The sequence below is a fragment of the Rosa chinensis genome, chromosome 4, assembly GCF_002994745.2.
Source record: "Rosa chinensis cultivar Old Blush chromosome 4, RchiOBHm-V2, whole genome shotgun sequence".
In the NCBI taxonomy this organism is placed as follows: domain Eukaryota; kingdom Viridiplantae; phylum Streptophyta; class Magnoliopsida; order Rosales; family Rosaceae; genus Rosa; species Rosa chinensis.
This window is the reverse complement of record NC_037091.1, coordinates 36,335,159-36,361,636: the sequence shown is the minus strand read 5'-3', so window position 1 is coordinate 36,361,636 and position 26,478 is coordinate 36,335,159. Positions and strand designations below refer to the sequence as shown.

The 26,478-nt window shown below is 35.4% G+C and overlaps 2 protein-coding genes across 3 annotated transcripts; both read left to right on the top strand.

The window, feature by feature from the left end:
* The first annotated feature begins 9,459 nt into the window (after window positions 1-9,459).
* LOC112196367 lies at window positions 9,460-15,531 on the top strand. Its single transcript, XM_024336689.2, has 5 exons — window positions 9,460-9,619; window positions 9,767-9,961; window positions 10,187-10,423; window positions 11,285-14,110; window positions 14,599-15,531. The coding sequence occupies exons 1-5, from the start codon at window positions 9,583-9,585 to the stop codon at window positions 15,264-15,266; spliced, it is 3,963 nt and encodes a 1,320-aa protein (XP_024192457.1). The 5' UTR covers window positions 9,460-9,582; the 3' UTR covers window positions 15,267-15,531.
* A 1,696-nt stretch (window positions 15,532-17,227) lies between these two features.
* On the top strand, window positions 17,228-19,675 carry LOC112200521 (pentatricopeptide repeat-containing protein At4g14190, chloroplastic). 2 transcript variants are annotated; one of them, XM_024341558.2, is made up of 3 exons: window positions 17,228-17,632; window positions 17,876-19,052; window positions 19,552-19,675. In XM_024341558.2, exons 1-2 carry the CDS (start codon window positions 17,249-17,251, stop codon window positions 19,049-19,051), a joined length of 1,560 nt encoding a protein of 519 aa, XP_024197326.1. In that variant the 5' UTR covers window positions 17,228-17,248; the 3' UTR covers window position 19,052; window positions 19,552-19,675. The 2 variants fall into 2 exon arrangements, with proteins under 2 accessions (XP_024197326.1, XP_040373252.1); XM_040517318.1 differs by having other exon boundaries at window positions 19,625-19,666.
* Window positions 19,676-26,478: the final 6,803 nt, after the last annotated feature.

The window sequence follows — 26,478 nt, the reverse complement described above, 5'->3', positions numbered from 1 at the left end:
TGATTCAATCTGGAATCAGATCAGACGCACCAGATTGATCCAAACTTCAAAGCTTGATCTAGGACAATCTAGGCCGAACCAGACTTAGCTCCAGGTATGAAAGTTCATCAACCCTTCATTTTGAAGAAGTTTTTAGTTGACGACTTTTGCATCAGAGGTGGTTGACCGCCGTGTTGACCGACGCGTTGACCGCCGTCTGACCACCGCTTGTGGCGGCGCGTCGGACCTTTATTTGAGTTTATATAATATTCTGGACGATGATCTACGCATCCATACGAGCGTTTTGATATATTACAAGGTTATTTTATAAAAAATTGATAAATAGTGGATTTACGTTTTAACGTTTTTACGTTTTATCTTCGGTTTACGATCTGTGAAGATCAGACCATCGGTTTTACTTCAAATTTTAATATGTTGATCGTATGACTGTCCCGGTGACTTTGTGAGGTCACGGGCGAAGATCCGACCTTTGGATCTTCGTATAATTGTGAAATAGTGATTCGGAAGGCGATTCGTGAGAATCTGACCGTCGGATTTTCATGAAATTTTGTGGAGATGTTTATAAGGACGATTCAGGAAGATCTGACTGTTGGATCTTCGTGATAATTTTGGAGGATGATCCTAAGGGCGATCCGTGAGGATCCGACCGTTGGATCATCATATAATTTCGATCCGACCGTTGGATCATCTTTATTTTCAGATCCGACCGTTGGATCATCTTTATTTTCGAATCCGACCGTTGGATCGTCTTTATTTTAGAATCTGACCCTTGGATCGTCGTTTAAGTTTATTTCGTGTTTCGTTTACTAAGCAAAGACCATACTTGATTAGGTACTTGACGGTTTGAGTTGACGAGCGTTTGGAATATCGTTATATTTGACTTTTTAGAAGACGCAGCTGGATTAGAGGTGAGTAAACCTCACGTGTTTCATATTACGAACTGAATAAATTTAATTACTTTATTTTTGTCGTAATTGAGTGAAAATATTTATGGAATAAATATTTGTTTTAAATCATATGGACTTGATCAACTACGGTCCATAGGTAAGTAAAATGATTTTATTATACAAATGAATTTCACAGTTTTTATACTTGAACTATAGTTGGTATTAGTGGTCATTCCTGAGCGGATGATTACGTATATATATATTTACGTGAAATATATATGTTGATTGGCGTGTGATTGATATGATGAAATGATTGAGAATGGATTGGATATTATTCAAGCTATTAATCTCCCATTTAATTGTTGAATAATGAAATGTTGATCATGTGATGTGAAAGCTATTTTATATGGCCAATTATGAATATGTGGAAATTATTTTAAGAAGTAAAGATTTGTCTTGAAATAATATGTCTTTTATATGGGTGTACATATACATTTATACAATCTAAAACTTATAAAGATTGTATGTTGTGAATTTGATTATGTCTGAAAAATATAATTATGAAGCCGGGTGATTACAACAACCCCGTGCTTAAGTGAATTACTGGTAAATGTGCTTCGTGGTGCTTCGTGGTTATGTTTCGTGGTTATGCTTCGTGGTTGTTAAGCTGTGGGCCCTAGTCCCTTCAGATAGTGCACTATTATACTCTTAGGAAGGGTGCTTACTTTGAGTATACATGTCTTGGTTGTGTACTTGGTATGCTGCGGCTTACCCGTACTTTGGGAATAGTATGTCGGTCCCTAGTACGTGGATTTATGATTTGATACCAGTCAACCTGGTTTTCCCGTGTTTTGGGTATAGTACGTCGGACCCTAACACGTGGATTTGTGATTTGTTACCAGTTAATCTGAAAATTCACTAAAACGACTTATGTTAAATTGATCAAATATTTATCTATGATATATTTTGAATATGTGAAGGTGTTAGTGAAATTGATCAAATATCTATCTATGATATATTTTGAATATGTGAAGGTGTTAGTGAAAAGAAAATCAAGCATGTGTTACTTTAATGTTATTTCACATATTAATGCTGCAATATTTGTTGATTGTTTACTTGAGTTATAAGAATTGTAATTTAATAAAATCAACAGTTCTTTCTTGTTTACTCATACGGGCTATCAAGCTCACCGGGTTTGTGTTGTTGCAATCCCGGTACACGATTCAAATTGTGTAGCGGGTAATCTCACAGGTCAGGAGAATCAGGGCAGTGATCGTGCAGTTTAGAGAATTAGTATTAGATTTACAGCATTTGTTTTGTGAGTAGAATTATACTCATTGAGTTTTACAATTTGATTTGGTGAGAGTGTGCTGTAATAAGTAGCTTGAGGATTTGGTTTATGTAATATCAAGAGGTGTAACTAGTGGTTGTTTCTGAGAGAAAAATTCAGAACGTTATTTGTATTGTTATTAGTCATGTTCCGGATTTGAATCCTTATTTCAAAATTCAGGGTGTGACATTAGTAGACCGATGGCATGACGTCCGTGAAATGTGCTTATTTTTTCACATCACGTCTGTAAATATTCCATCGATGGATGTGCGTGAACATAAGATAGAAACTTCAATTTTAATTACAAAGACGTTGGTCTATACCAATTTGCCTCCTAAAGTTGTATTGATTTATACATTGCATTTAAATTGTTGAGATTCATTCTAAAACAACCATGAAATGGAAAATGAATTCGGATAAACCAACCGCTCGATGGAGAGATTGTAATGTTTTATGGTGGTTGTAGAAAATTCAGCCAATTTGGTTCTTGTTTCGAATTCAATTAGCTAGGTCAAACTTAGTTACTCTTATAAACCTATATTTATATAATATACACTCCAATGGGCAACCTCTGTCAATTCAAATAAAATGGAAAAATCGACCGTTGGATGAGATTGTTATAATAAATTATCAGTGTGGTAAAAAATTTCGCTAATTTCACCATATTTAAAAATCCGATCGAATCGGTCAACCGTAGTCATGACATGTATAATATATATGTACATATTCTATATAGAAGTATGAGAACGTCCAATTTCTTCATAAGCCAAATTACAACAAATTCACACTCACACAAAAGACACACACGCACACACACATATAAACACACACACACACACACACATATAAACATGTCTAAAAGTCCTGGATCTTCTATAATGATGATGTGGCACACTGAAGATTTTCAAATATATGTGCTGGGCCTTCTAGACATAAACTTGTAAAAGATGTTGCAGATTCTCGTCCAAGCTGAACTGCCTTCACTTAAATTGTCATAACTCCTTCTAGAAAAGTCGGAATTGCAAATCGTAAAATTCTTCAGAAACCAGACACATGGGGCTTTCCGTGCATATAGGGTACATCTCCTAATTCCATCCGAACAGTTTCTAGTAATTCAGCGAAGTTCGGTTCTAGACATGAACTTGTAAAAGATGTTGCAGATTCCCGTCCAAGCAGAACTGCATTCACTTAAATCGTCATAACTCCTTTTAGGAAAGTCAGAATAGTAAACCATAAAATTCCTTAGAAACTAGACAGATGGGGCTTTCCGTGCATATAGGGTACAACTCCTAATTCCATCCGAGTAGTTCCCAGTAATTCAGCGAAGTTAGGTGTTCTGCAAAACAGTTTATGTGTTATTTATATAATATTTTTTGTTTGCAGGTTTTTATGGGTCGGGCTTAACGGGGTTCTACGGGTCGGGTCTAACAGGCTTTTGGCTGGCAGGGTCTATGGGCAGGGCCGAGGTTCAAACCCTTAAACCAAGCCCGGCCCTCTACCCACCGGGCCGGGCCTATGGAGGGCTTTTTGACGCCGGCGGGCCTCCTTCGGCCCACTTGATCCGCGAGCTTTTTGATGAGGCCTAAGTTCAATAGTCTCACAGTTATCAGCCTCCAAGATGAGAGCAATATTAGGCTAGTTAAAATAGTTTAAAGAAGAGTTTTTCTATTGGAACTTTCAAATTTACTCACTTGACCTCTATTCTTTTTACACCTCCTATCAAATTTTCAAATATTAAATTTACTCATTAAACCTCACTAAAGTTCCTCAAATAACCTCGCTCATATAATTAATTTACAAACAAACTAAGATCTTTGTAATAAAAAACTTAGTCATTTCAATGATTTAATTACTCTATAAATCTTAATTACATCTCCATTCCTTAATCAGACAACATAAATCTCTTATCCAATAAAAAAAAAGTCAAACACAAGGTATTGAGTTTTAAAAATTAATAAAAATAAAATAACATGAACTATTATGTGATTTTTTATTTATTTACTTTTTCTTTTTTAGCTGTGCAAAAAAAAAATATTAATAATTTTTTCTTAATGTTTCTCTATTTTTTGTACTCATGATTAATTATTTAAATATTTTTTATTTATTTTTATTTGCTAGCTCTTTTTTTCTTCTTCTTCTTATTACAAATATAATAGATAGATTTAGATTTAGGGCATAATACAATTTATTTTGTTCTTCATGACCAATATGCGTTGAATATGCATATCATATATTTTTATTTTAAACATAGTTTTATTTCTTAATAAATATATATATATATATATATATATATATATATGCTTTAATGAGTATGTAGTGAAATTAGAAAATGAAAATAGATAGGGAAAATAATAAAGAATGCAATCTAATATTATTGAATTGGAAAATCTAGAGAAAATAAATATAACCATTTTTTGGGTATAATTATTGTCCTTAATAGTCATTTTATAGTAGGTTATATATGTCATTTAATAATTCATAATAGAGTGAGGTCAAATGAGCAGATTTGGAGGTCCCAATAGAAACTCTCTTTAAAGAATATTTGTTAAGAGACTATACATGAAAATTAATTTACACAAAGAGTTTAAATTTCTCTGAAATTTTGACAAAATTTTTGTAGTTTGACATTACTGAGTGATATCTAAAATCTATTTAAATTTAGAATTTAAATACCAAAATTAATCAAAATAATGAATCAAATTTTCATCAAACATATGGTGTGGTAATCACGAAAGGACTAATTTCGATTTACCCCCCTGAGGTTAGGGGTCGTCATCATGTTAGTCCCTCAAGTTTCAATTTAATCAGTAACACCCTTGTACTCTCCAAATTCATCAGCCGTGTCCAATTTCTACTATTCCATCCAATTTAGATCGTTAAGTCTGACTTTTGAGGGCTAAAATGGTCATTTCCAGACAATTTTTTTTTTTGCATTTTTTTTCTCTTTTTTTTTTCAATTTTTTTATTTTCCTTTTTCTTTGCTTATTATTGTTATTATTATTTTTTATAATTTTGTCTTCAACCTATACACCACAAGTTATAATAGGTTTATATAAAAAAAAAAAAACTCTAGGTGGTCAAAAAGCCACTCGCTGGTCTACGATATTTGTGATATATCTCCGATAAAGCAAAGAATTTTAGGATATATCTGTAAAATATAATAGGTTTATAAAGTGAAGAATTTTAGGATATATCCCCAATAAAGTGAAGAAATATCTATAAAATATGATTAAAAAAATAAATACATATATTTCTTCACTTTATTGGGGATATATCCTAAAATTCTTCGCTTTATCAGAGATGTTCCACATATATAGTAGATCAGCAAGTGAAGAATTTTAGGATATATCCCCAATAAAGTGAAGAAATATTTGTATTTATTTTTTTAATCATATTTTACAAATATTTCTTCACTTTATTGGGGATATATCCTATTATTCTTCACTTTATAAACCTATTATATTTTATAGATATATTTTACAAATATATCCTAAAATTTTTCTCTTTATCGGAGATATATCACAAATATCGTAGACCAGCGAGCGACTTTTTAACCACCTAGAGTATTTTTTTTTTTTTGTTTTTATAAACCTATTATAGGGTTTATTTGTAACCAGCCAGTGAAAAATTTTAGGATATATTTGTAAAATATATCTATAAAATATAATAGGTTTATAAAGTGAAGAATAATAGGATATATCCGCAATAAAGTGAAAAAATATTTGTAAAATATGATTACAAATATTTCTTCACTTTATTGGGGATATATCCTAAAATTCTTCGCTCGCTGGTCTACGATATTTGTGGAACATCTCCGATAAAGCGAAGAATTTTAGGATATATCCCCAATCAAGTGAAGAAATATATGTATTTATTTTTTTAATCATATTTTATAGATATTTATTTACTTTATTGGGGATATATCCTGAAATTCTTCACTTTATACACCTATTATATTTTACAGATATATCCTAAAATTCTTTGCTTTATCGGAGATATATCACAAATATCGTAGACCAGCGAGCAGCTTTTTGACCACATAGAGTTTTTTTTTTTTATAAACCTATTATAACTTGTGGTGTATAGGTTGAAGACAAAATTATAAAAAAAAAATAATAACAATAATAAGCGAAGAAAAAGAAAAAAAATTTAATGAAAAAAAAAAACAGAAAAAAATGCAAAAAACAAAAAAGAAAAAAAAGAAAAAAAAATCTTTTTGTTTTTTTGTTTTTTGTATTGAAATGACCATTTTAGCCCTCAAAAGTCAGACTTAACAGTTCAAATTGGACGGAATAGTAGAAATTGGACACGGCTGATGAATTTGGAGAGTACAAGGATGTTACTGATTAAATTGAAACTCGAGGGACTAATATGATGACGACCCCTAACCTCTGGGGGTAAACTGAAATTAGTCCATCACGAAATAACATGAACAAACAAACATAAAATGTAGCAGTAAACACCTTGTTGACAATGGATCCCACTAAGGAGTCATTATCATCATCACATTTAAAGATGGTGTTGGATCATCTAAATATAGATTAACCTTTTCTTGTCGTGTTGCGTAGATGGATGCTTTGTTTTTGTGTTTTGCAGTTAATGGAGTGGTTAAAGGACTTGCGGTTACATCACTACATTACCATTACCAAGATACAAAAACAAAAAAACGCCGACATCAATGCGTGGATGTTGCCGTCGTTTTGTAGGGAGTGGATTTCGCTGTCGTGTTTTTAAGCGCATGTGGGGCATTGGACTCGGAAAAAGTAGGTGATGCCACGTGTATGGTTTCTAGAAGCGTATTGTTTCATTTTGTGGGTCAAAGTCATGAAGACGCATTCAATTGGCTGTACTCTTAGTTGCGTCACAGACGGGTCAGACACAATATGCTACTGGTCAATTAAAGAAAAAGAAAACTGTTGTAACGGTGAGTGGTTAGTCAATTCAACCAAATCAACCAAGACTTGGACGGCTTGCTCTTAAGATTCACTACGTCTGTTTATAGACTTTTTAATTAGCCAGGGAAAGACCATAATCTTTTCTTTTTCCAATTTTTTTTTTATAAAAGAAAAGACACCATAATATTTTTTTAGTGAGTGACACACTATTCTATTTGTTTTGGATTGTTAAACTAGGAAAAGGTGGCTTTCCCATATCGATTACACCCCAATCTAAAAATTGTGTTCCTAATGCATTTTCTAGGAAAAAATTGTCGGTGCATTTTATGGAAAAAAGTAAAGCGTCACACATTTTTTTTTTTCCTTCTAAGAAAATAATATTTCAATAATTAAATAAATAAAAAATTCATATACAGTAGTACCAAAAGAGATTGAAATCCAGCATGGTAAAATTCCTATGGCTAGCTAGTAGCAGTCTGTACCACTAGGAGAGATAAATCTTTCGACTTACTCTCTGGAAGAGTTTGGGTGACTCTTCCCGAAGAGCAAATCTCTACACAAATATATACAAAATTAGTGAACATAAGAGAAGAATTTAGGATATGATCATTGTACTAAGCGCATGACAATACCGACCAATGAAAAATAAACTATATAATAATTTGATAAAAGAGAGTCGGAAAGGTGAAAAATTTACAATATCTTTTATTGTTAGAGTAATATTTAAATTTATCTGCTGTTGGCAAAGATATGGTCATATGCTGGTGCGTCATGTTTTTATTAATCTCACCCAATCAAACCTTATATCAAAATATATTAGTATATTTAGTGGGGCAAAGATACAATATTCAATGGGGAAATTTTTTAATATAATAATATTCAAATTTATCTGGCGTTGGCAAAGATATAGTGATGCGTCATATTTCTATTAATCTCACCTAACTTAACCTTATACCAAAATATATTAGAAAAATTTTCAAGAACGATAGTATATTCAGTGAGGTAACTGTGCCACTTAAATGACGTGATTGCTTAATAAAAAGTCGTGAATGGTATAAACTCTCTACCCTGACCATACACCTCGCATTATCGTGTCATTAGACATCCGCACTGTCACGTGAAACGACTGCTCGACCATAATAACAGCATAACACGATGCCCCCTAAAGTAGATAAGTATTAATCCAAACCGTTCTATTTATTTAAAAGTAATAAACAGAGGTAAAAACCCTCACATGGAAGGATTGATATCACCTGTCCCCAATTCATATGTCCCTATTCTGTCCCACCAGTGATACTTTGCCATCTGTCTTCCCATTAACAGAAGATTAACACTGTTAACTTGCATAATTTTCAGTTAAAAAAATTGGACTATTGATTCCGCCCCCCCCCCCTTCGCATCAGCGATAACTATAGCTTCCGCCATAGTTTTCCAAACGGAGTTCGTCCCTGACCTTCTCTCTAATCAAACATATCTCAGATTTCCCATACTCCAGTTCCTCACCATGAATTGTAGAAACCCACTTTTATTTCATCAAAAATTTCTGTTGATTGCAGATTTTTGTAATTCAAGTTTATGGTTATGTAAGAACCCAGAAGTTAAATCAGAAATTCCCAAGTTTATGGGTATGATTGGCAGATCGTTGAATGTGGAATGGGGATCTATAGATATCCCCTTCAGAAATTTCATTTGACATGGAAGAACCCAGAAGCCAGATCAAATTTTCTTTCTAGTGCAACTTATCTAATTGGAACCCAGAAAGTAATTCCCATCCAATTGATCTATTAAAGCCCAGAAACCCAAATAGAGCAAAAGAATTGGATTAGTGTCTCGCTTGGATGAACGAACTCACGAATCATCGAAAACAAAAGAGAAAACAGTGACCCAGAGAAACTGGAATTGATCTGCGTTTTGAGTTCATCAGGCAATAAAAATCAAGTGAAGAACTGAAGAAATAAGGGAATTGAGATGCAATCCAGGTGACCCAGATCACCCACCCAACTCAGCTAGCAAAGTACACACCAGCAACAAGTTAAACAACTCACTATTATGTTTAATTGTTCTTTCAATCTAATTCTTGCAAAGCTAATTCAGTTTTCTTTTCTCTTTTCTGGGTCAAACGCAGAGTTAGAGTGTGAGTTAACAGAGTTAGTGTGTCAAGTTAGGACTTAGCAGAGACAGGTGGCAAAATATTAATTGAGGGACAGAATTGGGATAGGGGATTCGGGGACAGGTGATTTCCTTCCCACATGGAATACTAGTTAAGCCGTCATTCACACACACACACACTGTTCCGTACGATCCCACTCACACGCACACACCCAGAAAAGAAAAAGACTTGATCCGTAGACTTTTTTTCGTCTTCCCTTCCCTTGCTTCTTCTTTGCTTCACCATTTATTCTATTTTATTCTCCTCCTAACCCTTCTTCACTCTCCTCCCTCTTCCACCTCCTCACACTCTTTTAACCTAATGGATCACCAAGATCTCAGGCGAGCCCACAGTTCAGGTTCGCCTCCCGATTCTTGATCCCTCTCTTTCTAGGGTTCCCGCGCCGCCTCCCGATTTTTTTCTTTCTGAATCTTGCTTTTGTTTTCTTTTGCTTTTTGTTTGGTTTCTAACGAATTTTGGGGGGTTTTGTTTTGTTTCTTTTTAGGGCACGAGAGTCACCATGTGTGTCACAAATGCGGGTGGCCTTTTCCGAATCCGCACCCGAGTGCTAGACACAGACGCGCGCATAAGAAGATTTGCGGAACCGTTGAGGGTTATAAGGTGGCTGGCGCCGAGGGGAGTGCACAGTTGAGTGTCTCTGATGATGAGCAGCACTCTGATGAGGATCCCAAAACCCCCGGTGAGTTTGTTATTCCCGTTTCCGCTGTGTTTTATTTGCTCTGTTTCGATTTTTTGTTTTGGCATTGCCGAGAGATTAGTGTGAGTATGAGTATACTGTTGAAGTGCGTAGGAAGGAAATGAATATGTGAAGTTGAAGCATAGGGATAGATAGGTTTTTGCTTGTTTGTTTGCTTTGATAGATCTTGGATAAGAGGTGTTTATGGTGGTGAATTTTGTGTTTAAGGTCCGAAAGTCGTGGAAAGGAGCGTTTATGAGAGGGGTAGTGGCGGAATCGGGCAAGGATCTATTAAATCAGATGATGGGGTGTTCTCAGATGCTGTTCAAGAGTTTTCAGATAGCGGTTCTGCTGCATGGACCGGAGAAGGGTTGGAGGATGCCCCGGGATCAGCACGTAATGTAGAAAGGGGTGCCAAGAGTGATTTGAATGCCATTCCGTTCCACAATGATGGGGGAACGACAGGTAACCTTCCAATGAAATAACAACTGATGTTAGATATCTTCATGTGTCTTTGAGAAAAGAGAAATGATATTAGATTTGTGATTCAATTATTTTTCAATATGTTTTGATTGGTCTGCTTATCCTAAAAAAGACTTGCTTGTTGCTACTTGATACCTTATATTTTCTTGATGTGCACACTCGAATATAAATTAAAATGACTTAGAATTATTAAAGCCATTGGCCTTCAAAGTTGATCGCATTAAGTATGAGAAGATAACTTCACTTATCGTGCTAAAAAGGTATTGCTGGGTAGTTTTAAATTTATCGTTGGGATTTGGGTTATGTAGCTCACTACAAGGAGGATATTCACTGTTTTTTTATCTTGATTAGGATATTAAGTTGAGCCAGTTGGTTTCAAAATTTCAGATAGTCTATAGTCTAATTATGGAAGGTCTATGCAATGAATGCATTTTAGAATTATGATCGACATTCTACATTTAGAATATCTATAGTTATGGCAGATACTTACCTCTGTAGTGTTATGTCACAACTAAAGATTAATCCAGGGCACACTGGTAAGTGAAGGGACCATGTGTAATTAGTCAGAATGTTTGCACATTTGCATGATTTTACAGAGTTGTTAATGTACTAGTTAAAGTAGGCTGTATAATAGTTCTCCAGTCCTGACAGCTAAAGTAATGCAAAGAAGTTTTAATGGATTATTCCTTCTGATGTCTGTTAAATGATATGTATATTCTTCTTGGTAGGCATATAATTATATGTTTACTATTCTACACATTTCGTGGCAATGATTTTGTCTGCTCCGCTTGTTGTATGTTTTTATTCCCCATTTTTCTCATTCATAGTGGAATTACTTTTCAGAAGACAAATCAAACCCCAATAAATATGAAATGGTGACAGATGCATCAGAAGATATGAAGAAGACCGATGTGACTGACAGCATGATTGAGAGCTGCTTAACATCTGTTGACCAGGAAGCTGAAGTGACAGGAATTACAGCAACTAATCTGGATAGGAACATCAGTTCAGGGACTACTTCTATTTCAGATGGTAGAACTGAAGAATCAAATGTGCTTCTTGGTGATAGCAATGGTTTACACCCCATTAAATATGAAATGGTGACAGATGCATCAGACGCTATTAAAAAGACTGGTGCCACTGACAGCATGATTGAGAGCTGCTTAACATCTGTTGATCAGGATGCTGAAGTGACGGGAATTACAGTAACTAATCTAGTTAGGAACATGATCTTACCCAATAAAGTTGCTGGTGAAACAGTTGAGGGTGGCTCTAAGTTAGAAGGATCAAATGAAATGACTTCAGAATATGTGCGAGATGATGAACTTGTTCCATCAGAGAAGGAGCATACTGATGGGTTTGATATGCATATTCCACAAATTGATGTCCCACCTGAAGTAGAATCTGTTGCACATGTGAATACTTTTGTTGATACTGCTGAAAAGAAGGTGGATAATACAGATGGAATACAGTATCTCAGTCCTGATAAAGTGATAGAGAGTCGTAATGGGAAGGAGGAAGAGAATGCAAATGCACATGTACATGTGCTTTCTGTGCCTGATGACATACATGTGGTAGATGATCCTGTGCTGATGCTTGAAGATTTCAGAAACCATAAAGGAAAGCAATTAGACCAAGTTACTTTCTTGGACTCATTGGAACAGTTTGATGATAAGGAAAATGATGTCAAACAACCTGTTTTCAACGAGAGTCTGAACATTTTCCAGTCAAGTCATCTAAGTGGAGGCAGTGTTGTCTCTTCTGATATGCATGATTTGGAAGCTAGCCTTGAACCGGATCTCGGCAGCAGCAAGCCAATGATTAAAAGTGTGCCTGTTGAAGATGAAGCCAATATGTCTGAGACCGAGATCAAGATGTTTAAAAACCAAAGTTCAGATGAAATAGGAGCCCATGCAGATGCTGTGATGCCTCAGATAGCTAAAACCTATATGGTTGGTTTACGTGAAGGACAGGAATCTTATGATAAGTCCAATGAGTCTTTACAGGTGAACTTTGCTGCCAGTGATGCTGGTATAGGTCAAACAACCCACTCAGTTGGTCCAGAGAATAATGAAAGAGATGGAAACTGTGATGGGACTGGAGAGTCTGGAGACCACAGCAGAAAAGTAACTGCAGAAGAAAATCTTGTGTCAAATCCTATAGCTACTGTTCAATCTGCTGAAGGACAGGAATCTTATGAGAAGTCCAATGAGTCCGGTCAGGAATCTCATAATCTTATGAGAAACTGTGACGGGAGTGGAGAGTCTGGAGACCACAGCAGAAAAGTAACTGCAGAAGAAAATCTTGTGGCAAATCCTATAGCTACTGTTCAATCTGCTGAAGGACAGGTGTCTTATGAGAAGTCCAATGAGTCTTTACAGGTGAACCTTGCTGCTGGTGATGCTGGTATAGATGAAACCACCCACTCAGTTGGTCCAGTCGATAATGAAAAAGATGGAAACTGTGATGGGAGTGGAGAATCTGGAGACTACAGCAGAAAAGGACCCGCAGAAGTAAATCTTGTGGCAACTCCTATAGGTACTGTTCAATCAGCTGATCATTATGAAAACCAAATTTATCCAGCAGCTAACTTACACAAAGTCGATGATGCCAGTGAGTATGAGAAGGGCGTAATTGAAAAGTGTAATAAAATTGGAGATGCTGGTTACAATGAAAACGCTGAAACCTCTAACTTATGTGGGGATGACAAAAGCAAAGGAGTTGCAGAGAATTTTTCCACAGATCCTGCAAGTAATTTGGAATCTGTTAGTTGTCTATCTGAACTCCAAGTTAATCCAGTAACCAATCTACATGAAAGTGGTGATGCTGCTGGTGATTGTGAGAAGGATAAAACCGAAAAGTGTGATGTAACTGGGTATGATGGTGATCATGAGAGAGCTGAAAAGTATGCATCATCTGGTGAAGAAATAAGTAAAAGATCTACAGAAAAAACCTTTGTGGAGGACTCTACCACTAATTTGGAATCCATCATTACCCTCTCCGACTCTCAAGTTCATCCAGCGGGAAAGTTGCCTGATGTTGATGGCTCTGCTGATCGTGATGAGGGTGAAATTGAGAAATTTGTTATATCTGGAAATGAAAGCATGGAAGGATCAGTTGAAGAAAATATTCTGGTGAAGTCAGAATTGACCCCCGAGTCTTCTGCCAATCTAACTGGTTCAAAAGCTATTGTTGAAGATGCAGCCAATGGTTCTAGGATGGAGCTGGTTGAAACCAGTGGCAGAGATTTAGATAGCGGTTCGAATTCTAGCAAAGTTGCAGGAAAAATTCTATCAGATGCTCAGCAAGATGTGTTAGAAAATGAGATTGCTTGCAATGACAAAATCCTGAAAGAATTTGATGCCGGTGTTGCTGCTGGGTCAGATCATGGTCAGAATGTTGAATCGTTCCAGAAGAGTTCGGAGGACCATGGGAAGAAAGAACCAGGGTTTTCTGCTTTAGATACCGAATCTTCTGTTCAAAGTTTCATTGCCTCTGAAGATAGCAGCTCCCAAGAGGTCCATGCGGTTGCTTCTGGGATTACTTCTCAATCTTTGTTAGAGGAAGGCGATAATAACCTTGTCAGACAACAGCCAAGCTCAACTGCAATTGATGTGGACTCAAATAGCCCAACTGACAGTCTGGAAGCCAACTGGGGATCTTTCTCAGGTATATATTTGTCTCCTCAATGAACTTTTGTCACACAGATTTTTTTCTCATTTGGCCTAAACTATTACACTGTACTTACCCTACTATGACTGAAATCAGTAATCTTGCACATATTTTACAGAAGATGGGTTTATAAACAAGTGAATTTTATCTTTTAATTTGATTATGTCATCCCTGGTAGTAGAAAATTTAGAATATATATGGAGTTATGTATGTATGATTAATTTTATGTATGTTAGGTAACCCATAAATCGAGAGGATCCAAAATCATTCAACAACTTTTTGGTGATCTTGCTTTGATTTTCCTTGAGTAACAGTATCCTCTGGTGGATCATTTACAATTACACAGAAGCTCTTTTTTTTTTTTTCCTAGTCCATTCTCTCCTTTTGTGATGCTACTATGCATAGATATGTTGTTTGATGCCTATGCACGAAGAAATGTTGCAGTTGTCTAACCTCAATCTATTTGCTGTTGGTGCGTGTATCAGTTCTTTCCATGCAGTCTGATGCTGAAACTGTGCCACATACGCATTCCCAATCTTCATTAGGCGAAAACTCTGACTTGAAGAAGTCAAAAGTTGAATGTGAGAGTCAATACTCGGGCAAAACTGATATGTTTGAGGCACCATCTTTTATGACATTGGTTGAACCCCTAGGTGGGGATGATCAAAAAGCTACTGGTTCTGAAATCCTGACTGCAGTACAGAACCCAGAACAGCCAAAACCTGCATCTTTGCAAACTGGGTGGTTTCCTTCTATGACTCATGTTGTGAATGAGTCACCGGGGAGAAAGAAGAACGAAGAGATCATTGCCAAGGTGACAAACAGGAGCACTGGGAAGCAACACACTCCTTTGAAAAACCTTTTGGGGGAGGCCTCGAGTGAAAGCAACGGAAAGCCACTGAACCAAAAAGAAAGTCTTGCTCCTGCTCCTGCTCCTCAGAAAGATGATAAAGCTGCAATGGTCAGTGGTCCTGTAACAACAACAGTGAGTTCGATTCTGAATCCTGAATCGCCAACTGGTCAGGCTGCAAAGAAAGAGACTGCAAAAGAATGGAACTCGCCGGCCAGATATCCTTCAGACACCAAGAGTGAGAAGAGGAAGGTAAAGGGGAGATCCTGGGCACAATTTGTGTGCTGCGCTTCTGTAAATTAGCATCCATGGTGTCTTAGTTTAGCATATTTGAAATGTGGGGCAGAGCTTTAGGGTTCTACTTAGGTTGAAGTTTGTGCTGGTGAAGTTGCTAGATATTGTCAATCCGGTTTGTGAATTTACTTTATACCGATCTAGCTAGTTGTTGGTATGGTTATGAGTTGGATTTATAGAGATTTTGTTGTAAATTCTATGCAAAAAGTTCATTAGTTAACGGATGCACTGCATATATTAATCTGGATGGAAATGAACCTCGATTATTACATTTTTTTTTTTAATGTCTAGCCTGTTTGGATATAGAGATTTTGGGAGTGTGGGTTTGGATTTAGAACCCCTAAATCTGCTTGTATAACTTTTTATTTTGAGGTGAATTTGGATTTGAAATCATCTCTCTCTCTCTCTGGCGAGAGGACTATCGAACATCTCATAAATTTTCAGTAGAGAACATATGAGATAGTTTTTTTTTTTTTTTTTTTTTGAGTTATAAAGAAATTTTACGTCAAAATACATTTAGCAAATATAAATAAGTAAACTAAACAATTTGCAATTTAAAACTTATAAGTCACATGAAAAAAATACTTGGGGTGGATAAACGGTTGTGGCACATAGATGAGAATGACTGCGTAACTTCACTAACCCACTTCAATCAGGAAAGATTAATTACTCATGTCTCTAAGTGAAACCTGTAATTATAGTACATACGTCAATAGTGTTCAAAATCTAACCACAATAGTTGCCTTACTTCCGATTACTGATAATACACAAATCTCAAGAGTCATGATATGTGTTGAAAATAAACTTAGACTTTTTCTTTATTTTAATTGACCGAGAGGCCCAAAAAATAAAAAAACCAACTCCTAACACTATTACAAACTCTTTTCATTGTGAGAATTTCACACAATTCATCCATCGTCAACAGAGTAACTTGTCAAGTAGGTTGCTCCATGAACTCAATTCCAAGTTTAGAATCTACACTGGTCTTGGATAAAAGCGTCAACAACCATATTCATCTCCCTATATATGTAACATATGCTAAACCCAGCAAACTTTGCCCGATAAAACGTAGAGCTATCTAAATATATTTGAGAGGGTGGAGCTCATCAACTCCGTTCTGCATCATGTGAACCAATATTTCTGAATCACTTTCAACCAGAAGATTATCAATAGAAGCATCTATCTTGTATGGGTTTAAACCTCAATGTTTCATGTTTTTTTTTTGTTTTTTTATTTTCATTGCCAAAAAAATAAATGTGTGTGTGTGTTTTTTTTATCTATTATTATTGTATTTATTTTATTTTGGACAATGATGGTTTAAATTAGGGCTGTCAATGGGTCGTGTCGGATTGGGTTCGTGTCGGGTCAAGGTATTTGTCGTGTGGCAAGATACAAACTCAAACCCAACTCATTTAATAATCATGTCAAAAATTTAAACTCAAACCCAACCTATTTATTAAACGGGTTATCCGTTTCCAACCCGCTTAACCAATTTAACAAATATGTCGTGTCGTGTTAGATAAAATGACTCATTTAAGGGTTAACAATGCGACCAATTTAACTAAAAAAAATGCATAAATTGATTAAATTCACTAAAAACTCTACAAGACGAAGAATATAAATAATTATATATATATATATATATTCATAAATAATTAAATTCAATAATTATAAAGCAAAATATTTCAAATTGTCTAATCTTATGATCAAATACTCCTAACGTCTAAAATTTCAAGAAGAAGTATAACATAATCGGGTTATACGGTTTCACTTCGTGTTAGCGAGTTGACCCGTGGCCGACCCATTTATTAAATGGGTCATGGCGGGTTGACCCACCGCAGACTCGTTTTTTAATCGTGCGGGTTCAACCCGCTTTATTTCGTGCAGATTTCGAATCATGTTATCGGGTCGTATCAGAATTGACCGCCTTTGTTTAAATGTGTTTATTTGTTGAGAAATGGATTAGTTTTCAAAATTCCCAGGAGACTCATATGGAGAGCGTGGTGAACTTCCCGTGTAGCCATTGCAAGATAGCCCATACATGGAGCTTCAAACACAACACCGTCCTCTTCCCCAAAACCCAAACCGCAAAACCCTCCACCAAAACCAAAACCAAATCCCTCCCCTCTACTCTTTCTCGTTGCCATGCCCAGTTCTTCTCACCACCACTACCACCGCATAACACCAGTTCCCCAAAGCACGCCACCCTCCATTCCCATGAATACCACAAGCTCAAAGCCTTACTGGAGATTCTCATGGAGAAGGAGTGTTGCCCTTTGCAAGTGCTTAGAGGTGATGGTGATTGGACCAGAGACCAATTCTGGGCTGTCATCAGATTCCTCATACATGCTTCCAGGCCCAAGGAAATCTTGCAGGTGTTTTTCTCTCTCTATCTCTACTCGGTTAAAAGCTCTGTGAGATTCTGTTGATTGTTGAAAATTTACAGTTTTTGCATATTTACTTTTATCTTTACACAAGTAGACTGTCTTGATAGTTGGTTGCCAAGAAATAACATTTAGTAGAAATATTCAGATATCTGTTTTGGGTTATTTCATGGAAATTGGTTTTGGTTACTTGTGATTCTCATTGAAATTGTGATTCTGGAATCTTTTAAACAGTTATTTGATATATGGAGGAACATTGAGAAATCGCGGATTAATGAATTCAACTACAGCAAGATAATAGGATTGTTAGTTGAGGAGGACCTGATTGAAGAGGCGGTGCTGTGCTTTCAGGATATGAAGACTCATGGTCTTAGGCTGTCTGTGGAAGTATATAATTCAATTATTCACGGTCTTTCGAGAAATGGAAACTTTGATGATGCTGAACTCTTCCTTAACGAGATGAAAGAAACGAATTTGGCCCCAGACACTGATACTTATGATGGGCTCATTGAAGCTTATGGAAAATATAGAATGTATGATGAGATGGGTATGTGTCTGAAGAAAATGAGATTAAATGGCTGTTCACCAGACCAGATTACCTATAATTTGCTTATTCGAGAGTTTGCACGTGGAGGGTTACTGAAAAGGATGGAAAGAGTATATCAATCCATGGTTTCAAAAAGAATGGATTTGCAGGCTCCTACTTTGATTGCAATGCTGGAAGTTTATGCAAAATTTGGGATCTTGGAGAAGATGGAAGTGTTTTATAGAAGAGTTTTGAACTCGAGAGCAATTTTAAAGGAGGATTTGATTAAGAAAGTTGCAGAAGTTTATATTGAGAACTATATGTTTTCCAGATTAGAGATCTTGGGAGTTGATCTTTCTCCGAGATTTGGTCAGACTGATCTCGTTTGGTGTGTGCGTCTCCTTTCTCATGCTGGTATTTTGAGTCGAAGAGGTATGGATTCCGTCATTCTAGAGATGGAAGAAAAAGGTGTCCCATGGAATGCAACGGTGGGAAACATAATAATGCTAGCTTATTTGAAGATGAAAGATTTCACCCGCCTGAGAATCATGTTCTCCCAATCACTAACCCATGGTGTGGAGCCCGATATGATCACTGTTGGAATTCTATTTGATGCAATTAGGATTGGCTATGATGGGTCTGCGATTTTAGATGCATGGAGGAAGCAGGGTTTTCTTTACAAAGCAGTTGAAATGAACACCGATCCTCTTGTTATTACTACATTTGGGAAGGGGCATTTCCTCAGGAACTGTGAAGCAGCATACTCCTCTCTTGAACCTGAAGTTAGAGAAAAGAAAACATGGACTTACCAAGATCTCATTGATTCAGTGTTCAAAGACAATCAGTGTAACCTCAGTAAGAGGGACTTAATGAAGTCAAGATAAGGTAGTGCATCAGAGATACTGTTTTTGCTAGTGTACTGATTAAAGGACAGACATTTGTACAGAAATGCTTGAAAGAACCTCATGATGGATTTGATTAATTGAACAGCTTCTCTCTCCTGTCTGTTGCCATTGTGTGGAGGAGAATTTGCTGCCTAATTTCATTTTTTCTCATCTATTTGGAGTACTAATTTTAATGGTGGCTTATGACAACTATAGCAGACACTATCTAGGTATATCGAGTATAATCCAACTCTGCTGGAGGTACCACTGCAGCAGGTTTTAAACTCCACACCTGTAACAATGAGCTAACAGTATACATTACTGGAAGCAGAATTGACATATGCCATTCTTTTTTAATGTATCCCACAATATACAGCTTCTTTCTGCCTTGATTGCATATTTGATATCCTCCTACTATTGTTGTTGAAAGTTGAATAGGTGGTGGAATAAATTCTGCATAAATCAATTTATCATGACAACTGGTCTTTCTTGGAATAAAGCTATATAGTGATGCTCATAAGTTTGGCACAAAGGAAGGCTCAATTTGGGACTACTGGCTGCAATTTTATGCAGATGAAGGAGGTCGCCGCTTATCTAACCCAGAGACATTCGCAGTAATCTCTTGTAAGTTACAATCACTCTTATATCACCTAAATATATACATGTTATTATAAGGAAATGTTAACAATTTTATCTGTTTGTAATGGTTTCTATTTGATGCTTTAAATGGTTGAACTAAATTTCGATAGAATTATTGAATTTGCTGCTCGTGGCTTAGAAAAAGTTAAGATTCTTGATATTATGAATATATATATATATATATATATATATATATATATATATATATATAGTTAGTTAGTTATTTGGCTTGTAAGAAAACGATGAAGGTTGTGGGTATTATGCCATATTTGTTTTGTTTGCTAGAGAAGGACTGAGGACTACAATGTTATGCTTAATAAACTTTTTGATAACTTCATGAATTTTAGTTATAGGATGGGTTCCATTTCTTTTCTTTCCCGCTTTTTTATATTTTGAAATTGTTGTAGCATGGAGTCGAAATCAGTGTATAGTTATGCATTGTTTAATAAGTTTGGAGATTGTTTATAGATAAAAACAAGTAAGCAACTTGCCTTCCTTCTCTATAAAGATTATGGCCTTCCCAATGCTAGAATTGTAAAGCAAAAAGTTATGAAGATTTAAACACTTGAACAGGATTGTAACCCCTCTTCTGCCATATAAATGTAACCTCAGAATGAAGATTTGTCACTGATTCCTCTTAACTGAAAAGCAAAAAAGGGTTCTTCTTCTTGTTAACTGTAGCATATAGATTTCTGCAGAAGTCATTGTTGCATTTACAGTGCCTTCAGTTTCAACTACATACAGGTCATTATGCCTCGAGTCCTCTTGAACACCTAATATTTATTGCTAAGGTGGTGTTTTTGTCACAAAACTAGACACTTCTTTTTTTCCTAACTTTCAAAAGATTAATATCTTTTTGGTCAGTGGAAAATAATTGGAACTCTTTTCATGTATGATGACTGGTATAAATAGACTGATCATTGTGTATTTCTCCAAATGAGAAATCTTTTGGAGTAGTGCAACAAGTCAAGGGGATGACACTAAGCATCACTGGTTGTGAATTTCACCTTAGCATCAGTTCTCTGTTTGAGAAATAGATTCCAGAGCTTAAACCTTGAAATTCTGGTTGACTAGTTAAAATGGTAAAGTACTTTTGGAACAAGTTTTAGGAAAATCTTAACTAAGAATGCCATGCTCTCTTCATATTTATTGTTGCATCATATATATGTCTATTTGCATCATATTTATGTTTTGATCATTGTATAATTCTAAGGAACTTCTGACCCTTGTGAAGCTTTGAGAAAATTTCATGTCACAATTTTGAATATGTAACTCTTGAGGAACTCCAGGCCCTCTATAATCGAATCAAGAGACGTCAGGTCTCAATCTACTCTGATTAGAAAATTCACAAGTAGATATAGGTGTGAGTTCACCATATAAATTTTCCAAATTGAATGAAAGAAGAAGGTGAATCAAATGGTCAAAATAGATAAATACATACCTGAAATTCTTTCAATTGAAAGACTGGATTTTTGGAAATTCTTATAACCTGGATTACCCAAAGTTTATACTTGGTGAAAAACAATCGAAAAAATTGGCATCAACAGAGATAAGCCTAAAGTTATGGTGCAGATCCAAAAAAAAAAATTTCACCGGCATAAGTGTGTGTACAGTCACATACTTGAGATTAAAATAAACTGCGAAAATCAATTATGCCCAAACATGCGTGGGCTTCTGGGGCTTATGATCAGAGGAAACCTAATCTCAAAACGAATTTGTAAGTTCCATGATTATGTAACTATGGTATGGTATAGCTATTAATGAAACAAACAAATAGAATAATAAATAAATAATATTTAATTAGAAATTGTATATAAATATGAATCATTCAACTTGCATGTATGATTAAACATATGCTTGGCAACGAAATCGTTGTATGAACAAGGTATATGGAACAGTAGAAAAAATAGATTACAGGTGCAGCATGTAAAGAGATCCAAATCAATAAAAATAAATAATCGAGGTATTTGATGAAACTATAGTGGTTGTGTCATCATATAGAACCTTAAATATTTTAACCCGTAGATTATAAGTTATGGTCAAAAACAACAAAGTTGCACCAAAAAACTCATAAATCATCATAGGGTTTAGGAGAAAAAATAAGAGCAAGCGTGCTGATAACGTGTTATAAAGTAGGAAGAAGATGAAGAGAGAATAGTTTGGGGAGAAGTAGAAGTGTTCTCATTTAGTCACATTAGCCTCCTTTATATAGAGGTAGGGTTTACGTCAAAATACATAACTAATGAGTATTTACATGGACATCCACATAGATAATAATATTTACAACAATATCTTCCTTATATGATTCTATAATTATAAATACAATAAATATCTACACATGCATCCTCATTTAAAACCAGTATAAAGTTAGAAACCATCTAATTTAAATTTTTCTTAAATAAATTGTAATTAAATGGGGTGAGAAACCATATAATTTAGAATTTTAAAATCAATGGCATTAAATTTTTAAAACAAATCGCTTTACTCGCACTTTTAGTTCATTTTTTTTTCTAAAAATTATGATTAGTCAATTTATTATCTAATATAAAACATCATAGGTATAAAATTTTGTAATTGTTAATTTGTTTGACCATCCAATGACATTAATTTCATAGGTCCGCCATTGTGGAGAAACTATTGATACAGTTTTGGTTGAATGTTCGACTCAGAATTTTACACTTGATCAATATGGTGTTTGGTGGATGCTAACTCAAATAATACAAAACCTATTTCTAAGCATCTATATGAAGGGAACAATAATGAATCCTTATGGATTTCCCAATGACTAACACAAGTAATTAATATGGTCAAATAAACACTAATATGTTAATATATACTAATCAAATTAAATAGTAATCTTAATGTAGTTAAATAATAGTATATTTCATGGTTTTTTAGTTTAAGGATATTTTAGGTAATTGGGGTTGTGTATTTAGTAAAATATTAGAATGAGAAATTAAATGGTAGGTGTATTGAGTAAGGAGTGTGTATTAAGTAATTAGGGGTGTGTATTTAAAACTTATCAAAATTTCTCTATATTTTGTTTTAAAAAAAAAATTCTCGAATTTTTCAACTTTACCCTTGTGAAATTCAGACCAATAAAAAAAAAACTTCACCCTTGAGTTAATATACCCAGCATAGCTATACAAGTCAACCATACAAAACCCAACAAACAAGTTTCCATCTCCAGATCAGTTTGAGACAATGTAGACAGGAGAAATCTGTTTGTATTTGAAAGGATCTCCTGAAGACCAAAAGTTGACATCACTTTGGCCAACGTTCATATTTTCTCTTTGATATTTATTTTCTTCCATTTTTTTCTTTTGAGATTATTACCTCTAACATAATCCTTTAATCCGAAGCATATTGAGGGCTGGTCTTGATATATAACATGCATAACCCAATGCTTTATGGGCATGATCAAAGTAATTAATATCATAAGTTGAAGGTATAATTCTACCGACAAAGATAGCACACCAAATACAAAATTACACATTGTCTATTGTGTTTTGTAGATGAATGAGATAGACAAAATCGAAAGGAGCAAGAAACTATTATTTGTGGATGCGCGCAGATGAACCCGAAAAGAAGTTCCTTTGTGGCTGATTTGAAGTTTTCTGGTAGCATAAACGTTTGCTGGGTAGGGTAAAAATAAAAAACATAGGATAAATTTTGTAGCTTTGGGTGTTCAGCACACAATATTATTATTACGTACATTTGGGATTATGAGAAATAGATAATGAGTCAGACAATGAAGAAACAATTTTAATTACGAAACATAGGTCATTAAGCAGCGTTGTAATTTTTGTCATAATTTGAGGTTTACATGAAATTTATTTAACATTGTAAAATGTTATCATATGACATATATTAGGCAATATTATAAAATGTTATCATATTCCATGTTCAGCACACAATATTATTATTACGTACATTTGGGATTATGAGAAATAGATAATGAGTCAGACAATGAAGAAACAATTTTAATTACGAAACATAGGTCATTAAGCAGCGTTGTAATTTTTGTCATAATCTTGGCACCAATATCCCCAATATCCCCAGTGAGGAATTTACGTACATTGAGGAATTTTGGCACCAATATCCCCAGTGTATTGACATTATTAGGCAATGTTGGGCACAACCTCTAACAGGGAATGCAATGAAACAACTGGAGACAAAGATCACTACTACTAGTACTCAGTTGTATAAATGGCACAAGAAAGATGTTTCACAAAATAAAGTAGAGATGAGGATACTACAGGAGAAGATGAAGAACATCATGTCCCATCCATACACTCCTCAACAGTATGATGAACAAAAGCAGCTGCATGTTTGATATAGTGCGTTACTTGCACAGGAAGAAAAGTATTGGAGACAGAGATCCAAGACGTTTTGGATGAAGGATGGGGATAAAAATACAGCCTTTTTCTATCGCAAGGCATCAAATATAAGAAACAAAAACAGGATCAAAGGCTTAAACAATGAAGCAGGTATGTGGCAAACTGAACCTGAAGCAGTACAAAGCATTCTAGTGCAACATTTCAAAGGTATCTATACCTCTTTGGGCACAAATCTAAATGCTATATTTCAAGTTCTAGAAGCTGTTGATGTTAAAGTTACTCCATATATGAATTGGGAGCTCACTAAACCCTATGTTGAGAACAGTGTTGTACTAGATAATAACTTTCGTCTAAAGCTTTGTTTTGCACTGGATTGGCCATAGGAATGCATATATGATGCTCTTAAGGAAGCATAGAGGAAGAGATGTCTGCATTTTAAGGGAGAATGTTGTGAATAAAGTTTAACTGATGAAATGAAATGAGTAATTTTCAAGCATAAAGGGCATACAAACAATCAGGTCTCTTAAAATAAATAGCAGACCAAAGAATGATCTATAATTCTGTATACAAATTTGCAAAATTGGATGGTGCTCCTATATTGTTCAACTCCCTTCTTCAAAGACTTGTAGTTATGAGCGGTTCACCGGACCTGACTGACGGTGTAGGTACCTGATACGTAGGAACATGCATATTTGTAGGAAGATTTGGCAATTCTGCCTCAAAGTTCAGAACATGAACTGCTTGCCTTATTGAGGGCCTTAAGCTTTTATCAAGGTGTACACACCACAATCCTACAACTATCATACACTCTACTTGCTGTGGTGGGTTTTTCTGTGTTGCTACGTGTTCATATTTTAGTTTCTGCCACTATTGTGCCATGTTAATGCATTCTGCCACTTTGTAGTTTGTAATTTGTAATGAAGCATTGAAAATTTGAAGCTAAATTGTATTTGTTCATTGTTTGTTTATTAATAGGGCTTCCTCGATGGCATCTTCCGGAGGATATGGAGAAGAAGAGTTAGAGGCTTAGGCTTGCAATTGTTTTATGTATGCTTATTTAGGACTCTTTTAACATTTGAATATTCTATATGCAATTTTATTACTCTTTTAAGTGCATACATTTTCAATTACATAAATATAAAACCTATAAAAATAAAATTAAAATTAAAAAATACAAAACCGCCTGGCCGCCTGGGCGCTCCTCCCCTACCCACCGCCCGACTAGCGCCTAGTGATTTTTCGAATCTTGGTTGAGAAGGAAATAAAAGATGCTCTATTCCAAATGCATCCTTCCAAAAGCCCTAGACCTGATGGCATGTCCCCCGTTTTTTCTTTAAGAAATATTGGAGCATTCTATCTACTGATGTATGTCTAGGAGTGAAGACTTTTTTAAAGACAGGAGAATTGCAGTAGTCAGCAAACTTCACTCATCTGTGTCTCATCCCAAAAATTTCTGAAGCAACGGAGGCAAATCGGTTATTGTCAATCGGTTGAAACAAATATACTAAACAAATATTGCCAATTGGTTATTGCCAATCGGTTATGCAATGTACTATACAGAATCAGCTCCAAAGTTATTGCCAATCGGTTGAAACAAATATTGTCTTCCATCATCTCTCCGTCGCAAAGCGCATATGTACCGGGACGGTTGATTACATATAATACATTAGTGGCCACCGAGGTAGCTCATTTCATGCATAAACTACTTAGACAAGAAGAGGGTTTCTTATCACTTAAGCTAGACATAAGCAAGGCTTATGATAGACTTGAATGGGATTTCTTGAGAGCAATGTTTACAAATCGTAGACTTGAATGGGATTTCTTGAGAGCAATGTTAACAAAGCTAGGGTTTCAGGAGTAGTGGATCAACATCACTATGAAGTGTGTAGCATCTGTTCAGTATTCTATTTTGGTTAATGGACAACCTTCTGAAGCAATTGCTCCTACCAGAGGCATTAGGCAAGGTAACCCTCTATCACCTTACCTATTTATTTTGTGTGCAGAAGGATTATCAGCACTCATCTTGCAGGCAGTGGAGAGGCCTCATCTAAAAGCGCTCAAAATGTGTCATGGGGCTTCTACTTTACATGTCACGCCCCTGATTTTACACACAAGAAAATCAATATATATAATCCCATAATTATACATGCGTGAACGTTCAGTCATCAATACAAAATACCTGGAATCTTTTTCCTTTTAACCAAGTACATACTGATGCCCTGAACCCCCAAAGTTAACATACACTCGCTCCATAGAGTTATATATTACAATGCTTACGAATTAAATTGTCAACAACAAAATAAAATGTAAATGCTGCTCAGAGTTAACTATACAACGAAAGTTTTTTTATCAACGGTAAAGTCACAAAGATGGCTTCCTACCGTAAAGCTGCAAAAGCGCCACCTCAGCTTCAGCCACGATTTCCCTGACCTGCAGGATTAACCCCTA

Bases quoted from the DNA above. Each gene is read 5' to 3' on its own strand.
- LOC112196367 (XM_024336689.2), top strand. From the start codon at position 9,583: ATGGATCACCAAGATCTCAGGCGAGCCCACAGTTCAG. The intron at 10,424-11,284 runs GTAACCTTCCAA...ATTACTTTTCAG, and splicing joins CAATGATGGGGGAACGACAG to AAGACAAATCAAACCCCAAT. The intron at 14,111-14,598 runs GTATATATTTGT...TGCGTGTATCAG, and splicing joins CAACTGGGGATCTTTCTCAG to TTCTTTCCATGCAGTCTGAT.
- LOC112200521 (XM_024341558.2), top strand. From the start codon at position 17,249: ATGGAGAGCGTGGTGAACTTCCCGTGTAGCCATTGCAAGATAGCCCAT. The intron at 17,633-17,875 runs GTGTTTTTCTCT...TCTTTTAAACAG, and splicing joins GGCCCAAGGAAATCTTGCAG to TTATTTGATATATGGAGGAA.